The 12,065-nt window shown below is 48.0% G+C and overlaps 1 protein-coding gene across 3 annotated transcripts in view; it reads left to right on the top strand.

The window, feature by feature from the left end:
- nmd3 (NMD3 ribosome export adaptor) overlaps nt 1-12,065 on the top strand; it is a 65,247-nt gene that overhangs the window by 46,613 nt on the left and 6,569 nt on the right. For all 3 annotated transcript variants that reach the window (XM_072474457.1, XM_072474458.1, XM_072474459.1), the window contains exon 14: nt 10,324-10,430. In XM_072474457.1, the coding sequence (XP_072330558.1) occupies nt 10,324-10,430 (107 nt within the window). The remainder of the gene's footprint in view (nt 1-10,323; nt 10,431-12,065) is intronic.

Below are 12,065 nucleotides of genomic sequence, written 5' to 3'. Positions count from 1 at the left end.
AACGGTACTGCTGGTGCTTTTAGGAGTCTGCTGCAAGGTGTATATAGGAGCACAGGGATCACTGCTGCCCAGCAAACCATAATTTTGATCTTGACTTTGAGATCATGGTCCTCAAATGCACTTTTCCTCGGTTGGCCAAAAGCCGGGCTGACCCATTGGAGGTGATGATGAATTTCGTCACCTATGTCTGTGTTTGTCGTGAGGAGACTCCCTAAGATATGGAAAATGGTCCACTTTTTTCAGGATCTCACCGTTTACCGTAATAAATTGGAGGGACGTGTTGTGCTGCGGGAGCTGGTTGAAAGAGCATCGTAGATTTTTAGGTGTAGTGAAAGGCTGATTTTCTCATGCTTAGGAAAGGGAGTTAACAGTCATCTGAAGTGCAATTTCTGAGTGAGAGCATACACGAGCATCAGCTGCATACTGAAGCTCAAGTGACTTAAGATTGGAGTTGATTTTGGTTTTCGACTGAAGGTGGTCTACGTTGACATTTCCCTTCTTGTTCTGTAAATTATCTCCACTCCTTTGGGTAGTTTTCTGGAGGTGATGTGTAGTATTGTAACAAGGAGGATGGGGAAGAGGGTTGGTGCGATGGAACAGCCTGGTTTGACCCAATTTATACTGAGCTAGGTTCTGTTGGTGAGGATTATGGCTTGCATGTCATCATGGAATGATAAATTATTGAGTGTCGCCAAAATTTGAGGAGGCTACTCAAGTCTTCACAGGTGACCGAGCCAAAGGCTGTCATGAATCAGGAAAGGGGAAGGCCACGTGCAGCAGTTGGTGGGGTTCCTTGATTTTTTCTTGAATTTTCCACACTGGTGCTTTTCAATGGGCGAAAACTGCACTGACTGTAAGAAGCTCTTCAGCTTCGAGGAGGAGGTGACTGAGTAGGATCCTTGCAATGATCTTCCCTGTACTGTGCGGCAGGGAGGCTCCTCTGTATTTGTGGTAATCGGACATGTCTCCCTTTTTGATTATAGTTTAAAAAAATATATATTTTATTAAAGTTTTTCGATCAAAACAAATTTTCCATTTTTACAACTTTGTAACAAAATGTACATTGACCGTTATTTAAACAATATATTAACTGACAACAAGTACAGAAAAAGAAATAGTAACATTGCAAAAATAAATATAATTATAAACAACTAGCATGGAAAAGAACAAAAAAATCCCAAGGACCCACATGTACCCTCTCTTTCTCCCCCCCCCCCCCTACTGGGTTGTTGCTGCTGTCTTTCCTGTTTTCCCTTATCGCTCTGCGAGATAGTCAAGGAACGGTTGCCACCGCCTGGTGAACCCCTGAGCCGAACCTCTTAGTGCGTACTTTATTCGCTCCAATTTTATAAACCCTGCCATGTCGTTTATCCAGGCCTCCACGCCCGGAGGTTTAGCTTCTTTCCACATTAGTAGAATCCTTCGCCGGGCTACTAGGGACGCAAAGGCCAAAACATCGGCCTCTCTCGCCTCCTGCACTCCCGGCTCTTCTGCAACCCCAAATATAGCCAACCCCCAGCTTGGTTCGACCCAGACCCCCACCACCTTTGAGATCACTCTTGCCACACCCACCCAGAACCCATGCAATACCGGACATGACCAAAACATGTGGGTGTGGTTCGCCGGGCTTCCCGCGCACCTCCCGCACCTATCCTCCACTCCAAAAAATCTACTCAGCCTTGCTCCCGTCATATGCGCCCTGTGTAGAACCTTGAATTGGATCAGGCTGAGCCTGGCACACGAGGACAAGGAATTTACCCTACTTAGGGCATCTGCCCACAGCCCCCCCTCAATCTCTTCCCCCAGCTCCTCCTCCCATTTACCCTTTAGCTCCTCTACCATCGTCTCCCCCTCGTCTCTCATTTCCCTGTATATATCGGACACTTTACCATCACTGACCCATGCCCCCGAGATCACTCTGTCCTGGATCCCCTGCGCCGGGAGCTGCGGAAATTCCCTCACCTGTTGCCTTGCAAATGCCCTCACTTGCATATATCGAAAGGCATTCCCAGGTGGCAACTCGTATTTTTCTACCAGTGCGCCCAGACTCGCGAACGTCCCGTCCAGGAACAAGTTCTTCAATTTCACAATTCCTGCTCGTTGCCAAGATTGGAATCCCCCATCAATCCTTCCCGGGACGAACCTGTGGTTGTTCCTTATCGGGGACCACACCGAGGCACCCGTCACCCCCCTATGTTGTCTCCACTGCCCCCAAATCTTCAAAGTCGCTACCACCACTGAGTTTGTGGTGTATTTCTTCGGGGAAAACGGTAACGGTGCCGTCGCCAGTGCTTTTAAACTTGTTCCCCTACAGGACGCCATCTCCAGCCTTTTCCACGCCGCTCCTTCTTCCCTCATCCACTTACATATCATAGACACGTTGGCGGCCCAATAATAATCACTCAGGCTCGGCAGTGCCAGTCCCCCTCTGTCCCTCCTACGCTGCAGGAACCCCCTCTTTACCCTTGGGGTCTTTCCTGCCCACACAAAGCTCATAATACTCCTATCCACTTTCTTGAAGAAGGCCTTTGTAATCAGTATGGGAGGCACTGAAACACGAAAAGAAACCTCGGGAGGACCACCATTTTGACCGCCTGTACCCTACCCGCCAATGACAGGGGCACCATGTCCCATCTTTTAAAGTCCTCCATCTGCTCTACCTGTCGTGTCAAGTTACGTTTATGCATGGTTCCCCAGTTCCTAGCCACCTGGATCCCTAGATATCAAAAGTCCCTTGCTACTCTCCTCAGCGGCAGATCGTCTATTCACCTGCCCTGTTCCCCGGGGTGCATCACAAATAGTTCACTCTTTCCCATGTTCAATTTGTATCCCGAGAACTCTCCAAACTCCCTGAGTGTCTGCATTATCTCGGGCATCCCCTCCACTGGGTCCGCCACATATAGCAGCAGATCATCCGCATATAATGACACCCGATGTTCCTCTCCTCCTCTAAGCACCCCTCTCCACTTCCTAGAGCCCCTCAGCGCTATGGCCAATGGCTCGATTGCCAATGCGAACAGTAACGGGGACAAGGGACACCCCTGTCTTGTGCCTCTATGTAATCGGAAATAGTCGGATCGTTGCCTGTTTGTAACCACGCTTGCCACCGGGGCCCGGTACAGGAGCTGAACCCATCTGATGAACCCCTCTCCAAATCCAAATCTCCTCAGTACCTCCCACAGGTAGTCCCACTCCACTCTATCGAATGCCTTCTCTGCATCCATCGCCACCACTATCTCCGCCTCCCCCTCCGGTGGGGGCATCATCATTACCCCCAGCAACCTTTGTATGTTGGCTTCAATTGCCTCCCTTTAACAAACCCTGTCTGGTTGTCATGCACCACCCATGGGACACAGTCCTCCATCCTAGTCACCATCACCTTGGCCAGTAACTTGGCGTCTACATTTAGGAGGGAGATGGGCCTGTATGACCCGCACTGCAGCGGGTCTTTGTCTCGCTTCAGGATCAACGATATCGTCGCCTCCGACATCGTGGGGGGTAGTGTCCCCCTTTCCTTAGCCTCATTGAAGGTTCTCGCCAGGAGTGGGGCCAGTAGGTCCACATATTTCCTGTAAAATTCCACCGGGAACCCATCTGGTCCCGGGGCCTTTCCTGCCTGCATGTTCCCGATTCCTTTTACCACCTCCTCCACCTCAATCTGCGCTCCCAGACCTGTCACCTCCTGCTCCTCAACCCTCGGGAACTCCAACTGGTCCAAGAAGTGCATCATTCCCTCTTTCCCCTCCGGGGGTTGGGACTTATACAGCCTCTCATAGAATGACTTAAACATCCCGTTCACCCTCTCCGCCCTCTGTTCCATCCTTCCCTCCCCGTCCCTGATTCCTCCGATCTCTCTCGCCGCCCCCCTCTTCCTAAGTTGTTGGGCCAGCAGTCGGCTCGCCTTTTCCCCATACTCGTATTGTATTCCCTGTGCCTTCCTCCACTGCGTCTCCGCCTTACCCGTGGTCAGCAGGTCAAACTCCGTCTGTAGTCTCCGTCTTTCCCTGTATAACCCTTCATCCGGGGCCTCCGCATATTGCCTATCCACCCTCAGAATCTCCTCGATCAGTCTCTCCCTTTCTTTACCCTCTTCTTTCCCCTTGTGGGCTCTTATGGAAATCAGCTCCCCCCTAACCACCGCTTTCAGCGCCTCCCATACTACTCCCACCTGGACCTCTCCATCATCGTTGACCTCTAGGTACCTTTCAATACATCCCCTCACCCTTCCACATACCCCCTCATCTGCCAACAGTCCCATGTCTAATCTCCGAAGTGGGCGCTGCTCCTTCTCCTCTCCTAGATCCAGATCCACCCAGTGTGGGGTGTGATCTGAAACGGCTATAGCCGAATATTCCTTTCCTGCCACTTTCGGGATCAGCGCCCTTCCCAGGACACAAAAGTCTATCCGGGAGTATACTTTATGGACGTGGGAGAAGAAGGAAAACTCCTTACTCCTCGGTCTAGCAAGTCTCCAGGGATCTACTCCTCCCATCTGCTCCATAAACCCCTTAAGCACCTTGGCCGCTGCAGGCCTCCTCCCAGTCCTAGATCTGGACGGGTCCAGCACCGTGTTGAAGTGTCCCCCCCCCCCCCTACCAAATTTCCCATCTCTAGGTCTGGGATGCGCCCCAACATACGCTTCATAAAACCCGCGTCATCCCAGTTCGGGGCATATACGTTCACCAGCACCACCGCCTCACCTTGCAATCTGCCACTCACCATCACGTACCTGCCCCCACTGTCCGCCACTATGGTCTTAGCCTCAAACAGTACCCGTTTCCCCACCAGTATTGCCACCCCTCTATTTTTTTGCATCTAATCCTGAGTGGAAAACCTGTCCCGCCCATCCTTTCCTTGATCTGGCCTGATCCGCCACTTTCAGGTGCGTCTCTTGAAGCATAACCACATCCGCCTTCAGCATCTTTAGGTGCGCCAATACCCTTGCCCTCTTTATCGGCCCGTTCAACCCTCTCACGTTCCACGTGATCAACAGGGTTGGGGGGCCCTTTAAACCCCCCCCCCCCCCCCGCCCCGCTAGATTCCCTTCTAGCTTGATTGCTCCCCCCATTTTGCTTCCGGGAGTCAGCAAACTCTGGCTGACCTCGGCTTCCCCGTTTACCCTTGGCCTCCTTGCGTGTGGGGCCCCCTTCCTTCCTGCGCCCACTTTTCCCGCCACAATTTCCGTAGCGCGGGAGAAAAGCCCGCGCTTCCTTCTTGGCCCCACCCCTAATGGCGCAGTTCCCTCTCCCCTTCCCTGTCCCCTTCCCCACCGGCGCCCACATTTCTTCGTGTGTCCCCCCTATGGGGGTGGGGGAGAAAAAATTCTCCCGTCCAACATTTTTACAGATGAGCTCTCCCCCCATTACAATTCCTTGCCACCACCTCGCTACTTCTTTCCAAACATCCATTCCTCAAATCTAGTCCAACTGCTCTTCTTGAATAAATGTCCACGCCTCCTCCGCCGTCTCGAAGTAGTGGTGTTTGCCCTGGTGTGTAACCCACAGTCTTGCCGGCTGCAACATTCCAAATTTCACTTTTTTCTTGTGGAGCACCGCCTTGGCCCGATTGAAACTCGCCCTCCTTCTCGCCACCTCCGCACTCCAATCTTGATACACGTGGATCACTGCGTTCTCCCACCTGCTACCCCGTGTCTTCTTAGCCCATCTCAGGACCATCTCTCTGTCTTTGTAGCAGTGGAACCTCACCACTATTGCTCGCGGTATTTCCCCTGCCTTCGGTCTTCTCACGAGGACCCGGTATTGCTCCCTCTACTTCCAGGGGGCCCGTCGGGGCCTCAGCTCCCATTAAAGTATGGAGCATCGTACTCACATACGCCCCAACATCCGCTCCCTCTGACCCTTCGGGAAGACCCAAAATCCTTAAACTCTTCCTCCTCGAGCTATTTTCCAGGGCTTCCAGCCTTTCTATGCACCTCTTATGTAGTGCCTCGTGCGTCTCCGTCTTCACCACCAAGCCCTGTATCTCGTCTTCATTCTCGGCTGCCTTTGCCTTCACTTCATGGAGCTCCATCTCCTGGGTCTTTTGCGTCTCCTTCAATCCCTCAATCGCCAGCAACATCGGCGCCAGCACCTCCTTCTTGAGCTCCTCCATACATCGCCGGAGGAGCTTCTGCTGTTCCGGGCCCCATACCATCTGGGCTCCCTCAGCCGCCATCTTGCTACTCCCTTCTCTTCTCTGCCGCTGCTCCAGAGGATCCTCCGCAATCTGGCCACTACTATCGCTTCTTTCCATCCACACCCGGGGGGACTCCTTCCTTTATCGCCTCACACTGAGTTTGGCCGTGAAAAATTTCCGTTGGGGCTCCCGATAAGAGCCCAAAAGTCCGTTAAAACGGGAGGTGCCGAAACGTGTGACTCAGCTGGTCATCGCCGCAACCGGAAGTCCTTTTTGATTATAGTTATGCATCACTCCATCGGGTAGCATGGTGGTTAGCACAATTGCTTCATAGCTCCATGGTCCCAGGTTCGATTGCGGCTTGGGTCACTGTCTGTGCGGAGTCTGCACGTCCTCCCCGTGTGTGCGTGGGTTTCCTCCGGGTGCTCCGGTTTCCTCCCACAGTCCGCAGATGTGCGGGTTAGGTGGATTGGCCGTGATAAATTGCCCTTAGTGTCCAAAATTGCCCTTAGTGTTGGGTGGGGTTGCTGGGTTGTGGGGATAGGGTGGAGGTGTTGACCTTGGGTAGGGTGCTCTTTCCAAGAGCCGGTGCAGACTCGATGGGCCGAATGGCCTCCTTCTGCATGGTAAATTCTATGATAATCCCTCAGATCCTCCGGCATGCAGTCTTCCCAGATGATTTAAGGTTGTGCAGCCTTGCCAGCAGTGTGCCGTTGTATTTCAGAATTTCAGCAGCAGTGCCATCTTTGTTGTTTTTCCTTTGTAGAATGGCTCTTTCAGCTTTGCTCCAGACAGGGTGATGCTGTGACTGAGCATGCTGGAGTTGAAGGATTTCAAGTTAAAGCAAATCGGGGTTGAGAAGTTAGAACCATACAATTTCTGTAGTGCAGAAGGAGGCCATTCGTTTCATCGCTTTTGTACTAACTATCTGAAAGAGCACCCTACCTAGGCTCACTGCCATTCCCTAACCCCGCCTAGCCTGCACATCTTTGGACTGTGGGAAGAAACCAGAGGAAACCCATGCAGACAGTGGGAGAACGTGCAAACTCCACACAGACAAGTCATCCAAGGCCGTATTCTGGTCCCTGTCGCAGTGAGGCAGCAGTGATTACCACTATGCCACCCCTTCAAAATGTTCTCTCCAGTGAGCACTGATTGCCTCCCTGTCACTTGATTATTTGAACCATAGATTGTCCTAAAGAAACCAGGCCTGCTATTGTATCTGCTGCACTCTTTCTGACCACCAGTACTCTTTATGCTGCAGTTTAATGCAGTACTATTGCTTTCAGATGCCTGTAGGACTGTTGCTTTTCTCTCTCGAGGTGTTGGAAAGTTTCCAATCTTCGGAAGGTTTGTGCTTATACTTGGTGGTTTCCATTAATCCAGTCAGATGTTTCCTGGTAGATAGACCAAGCGCCTCTCTGCAGGTCCTTGTTATGGTGGACTTTAGGATTAAACAGGCAGTAAGGGCACACTTTGACAAAGCTTTGATAAAGAATCATGTAGACTCAAAACGGTAGCTCCCTTCTCCCTCCACACAGATGCTGTTAGACCTGCTGAGATTGTCCAGTATTTTCTGTTTTTGTTGTTTCAGCATCCACAGTAATTTGCTTTTATCTTAGTGAGAACACACTGTAGCTCCTGGTGGCTGGAGGTTTCGAGGATGGCAGTGTGACTCTGTATGAGAAGGGCTGGTCTGGTGGGATCTTTAGGGCCTTTGCTGCCAATTTTCTTGCAGCAGTGCTTTTGTCACCTCTATTTTTGGGGGCCTGGCTGATGGAAAGGTGACTTGTCCAACAGTTGTCAACACCTGTCATTGCATAGGTGATGTGAATATTTTGCTTAACACTGATGTAGTTGAATAGGTGCCACTGTTTTGGACTGTGGATATTGCCATGTTTGTCTCGCTGGTGGAATAGGATGTTTTTATGACGTTCTTGTTCTTGAAGTTTTGTCAATAGGAGGACTTCATTGGAGTTTTGTTTCCATGCCAGCTCTGGCATTGAAATCTCTGAGAAGAATCAGCTTGCCTCCTGCAGGGGCTTGGACTAGGGATGAAATCCTTCCTTGGTCTTGCTGGTTGCATCAAATGTAATAATAATAACCGCTTATTGTCACAAGTAGGTGTCAATGAAGTTACTGTGACAAGCCCCTAGTCGCCACATTCCGGCGCCTGTTCGGGGAGGCTGGTACGGGAATTGAGCTTGTTCTGCATTACAAGCCAGCTGTGTAACCCACTGTGCTAAAGCGTGTATGTGCTGATGGTAGTGGAATGCTGATTCCTCATTAGGGTGAACCAGAGAGGGGGAGTTAGTGAGGTTCCAGACAAGCTGATGGTGAAGCCACCTCTGGAGGCATTGTTCCTCTTCTGGAAGTTCCTGAAAAGGTCTACTTGCCAGTTGGCCTGCCCGCATACATGGTGCCTCACTTCGGGCAGCAGTGTTGATGTCAAGGCATCTAATTTCCCAAGCTATATGAGATGCTCGGGTCTGTCCATTTTGGGGTTATCTATGAGGATTCTGATGTTCCAGGTCCCAAACTTCATCTTGATGAGTGGAATATGCTGTGTGTGACTCTTTAGGTGCTCATTGCACTCTGACCACCACACAGTTCCCAATTCCTTGCCCCAGCCCTCCCAAAAGTCTTTGCTCTAGTAGAGAGGACCTATGTGCCTCCCTCTGTCCTCCAGCTCTCCTCTCGCTCCTTTCCTCCCACTCGCTGCAGTTCCTTCGCTCTTGCACTGAGCCACTCCCCTGTGTGAGGGAGCTACCAGGGTCACTTTTCCCCTTCTGGAGTTGTGGGCTTGCCGCTGTTTATTTATGATGTCAAGCCTTGGGATACGGAATTTGAATCAGTAGTCAGAATTAAAGATTAAGTTCTACCCGGGGGTGTTGGGCAGTATTTATTTGCAATTCATGTACAGTAAGTTTACAGCTGGAGACTTTGGAGTGAGGGAGATAAACCTAATGTTAAATGAAATGAAAATCGCTTATTGTCACAAGTATGCTTCAATGAAGTTACTGTGAAAAGCCCCTAGTCGCCACATTCTGGTGCCTGTTCGGGGAGGCTGGAACGGGAATTGAACCGTGCTGCTGGCCTGCTTGGTCTGCTTTAAAAGCCAGCGATTTAGCCCAGTGAGATGCGGGACTGAGCAGGAGAAACAGTGAGGCTATGAAATACACTGTTTGAGTTAGTGACTGAAGCAGAAACCACGTCAACATTTAAGAATAGGCTAGGGAAAGAATTTATAAATAAATATAAGAACAATGGACCGAACACTGGTTCAGTACTGCTGTTTGTGTGAACGATAAATACCAACATGGGCTAGTTGGCACAAATGGCTTGCTTCTGTGTTGTAATTTCTATGTAATGTGTATAATGGATGTCATAACAGCTGGTGATGGAATGCAATTGCAGTGTATGGGGAGGACATTAGACAACTTGCCTTGTGGGGGATGGGGCAGCTAAATTAATTGTAGGATTGTAAGGATCACAAGAGGATTTACTTTAGGTATTTAATAACATTTTAAAAATATTTGTACACCAAATTTACCTTTCATTCAAAAAATGACCAGCACTTCCTTGTAATCAATGCATGTCTATTGTTTTAATAAATTCCTTGCTCTTATTCTTAGTCTTATAAAATGCATTTCTTGTACAGTAGTGAAGTGAATCTGTTCCTGAACCGGCAATGTGGTTTACTTTATGGATCCCCTACATTGTTCAACTTACCATTCTGTTCAGTGTTTGAGACAGTGCAATTTACTTCCCAAATTTCTCTTTGTCATCTCTTCCTTTTTTTTTAGCAAGGCTCTTAACCCTTCTTTTTGATTGGCATTTATCACACCCTTATTTTTGCATTTTCTCCTCTTCCTTCATATGTAATGACCACTTTTTTCCAACAGTTCCAATGCCCCTAGATGTTTTGTATGTGAATCTTGTAATTGGAATGACAGTTGTTCAGAATACAACTACATGTTTGAATTTCTTTTCTAACAATTAAACTTTGAGAAATTTTGTGCATGTTGTAGTTTAGGATGAGCTAGGGTAAACCAACTGATTTCAATTAAGATTTTCTCATAAAATAAAGGAATATTTTTCATTTTGCTACAGAGACGTGTAGATTGTTGCAAATATGTAACAAATCAATTATTTATGTCTGCCTACGCATTATACATTTTCTTGTAGGTATTGATTAAAAAGAGCTATGATCGGGGCAGGAGGCAGCATCGGAGGAACTGGAAACTTAAAGAACTGGACAAGGACCATGAAGACATGGGAACAGATGATGAAAGGTATAGTCTAGTTTCTTTTCCCCCCTCGGATCACAATACAATAGATTTATGGGGTGATTACTTTGAAAATAACATGAAAGCTAATGAAAAAACTTGTTTGTAAATTTCTGCAACATCAAATCTAAATAAGCCAACTCAAGTCTTTTTGGAAAAAGTTGCATGGTAGATTGTAGATTTATGTGGAAATATCTTGTTACATATTCAGATCATTCTTGTAGTTTTCTTTAAGATAAATTAACAATATGTTTGAAATTATGAAAGTATTTAAATTTTGAAAGATAATCTGAAAAATACATGAAAATTGTATTTAAGGAAATGTCATCACAGAGTTAGCCTTGAGCTATGTTGGCTTGGCTCTTTTTGAGGCCTGTTTTAAAAATGCTTTTACCTGATTTAAGTGTGACATCGGTCAGCACAAAAGTTTGTATTGAAGGGTCTGAATTTTGCGGTTGCAGTGAATGTGAAAATACTTCACTCTGATTGGGTGTTCACCCCGCTTAATGAAATCACTGCGGCTGGACACCTGGTGAAGCTCTTGACTTGGTGCCAGATTCAAACTGACTCTGGGAAGGGGGAAATCCAAGTGACAGAAATCACTATTTCTTTGTGGGCAGCTTTTTCAAGGTCAGCAATGAATGCAGTTGCTTCATTGTTGACTGTAAAATCGAGACCTATGTTATTTAATACTATATAAGGAAGAGCTTGTTAGACCAATTTCACAGAGGTCATTATGTCTTGGGTAATAAGGAAATGGCAGATTTGTTAAGTAATCACCTTGTATTTGATTCACAATGGATGAAAATGGCAAAATACCACCAGTACAATAGTGCAAGGGAACCTAAAATAAGTCAGAGAGGAACTAAATGGATTAAATATAGGGTTTCCTCCCCAGATTTGGGCCTGATGCTTTTGGAAAACAGCAAATGGCACTTCATTATCTAAGGGAATGAGGAATTATAGATGTTTACAGCCTGGAAACAGCCCCTTCAGCCCAGCGTGTCCATACAGTCCAGTTTCTATCACTAGGCTAGTCCCACTTGCCCGCATTTGGCACATATCCCATCTATACCTACCCTGCCCATGTAACTGTCTAGCTGTTTTTTAAAGGAAAAATTGTACCTGCCTCTACCACTGCCTCTGGCAGCCCGTTCCAGATGCTCACCACCCTCTGTGTGAAACAATTTCCCCTCTGGTGTCTTTTGTATCTCTCTCCTCTCACCTTAAACCTATGCCCTCTAGCTCTAGACTCCCCTACGTTTGGGAAATTATGTTGACTATCTACTCTATCTATGCTCCTCATTATTTTATAGACCTCTATAAGATCACCCCTAAGCCTCCTATGCTCCAGGGGAAAAATGTCCCAGCCTATCCAGCCTCTCCTTATAACTCAAGACCATCAATCCTGGTAGCATCCTCATAAATCTCAAGCATTCTTTCTAGTTTAACAATATCCTTCCTATAATAGGGTGACCAGAACTGAACACAGTATTCCATGTGTGGTCTTACCAATGGCTTGTACAACTTCCACAAGGCGTCCCAACTCCTATATTCTTCCTTTTAACCATGGCCTCAATATCCCGAGTCATCCAAGGTTCCTCCTTCTACCAGCCTTACCCTTCACTCTAAAGGGGAATG

This window comes from Scyliorhinus torazame, chromosome 14 (assembly GCF_047496885.1).
Source record: "Scyliorhinus torazame isolate Kashiwa2021f chromosome 14, sScyTor2.1, whole genome shotgun sequence".
Classification (NCBI taxonomy): Eukaryota; Metazoa; Chordata; class Chondrichthyes; order Carcharhiniformes; family Scyliorhinidae; genus Scyliorhinus; species Scyliorhinus torazame.
This window is presented reverse-complemented; position numbering and strand designations above follow the sequence as displayed.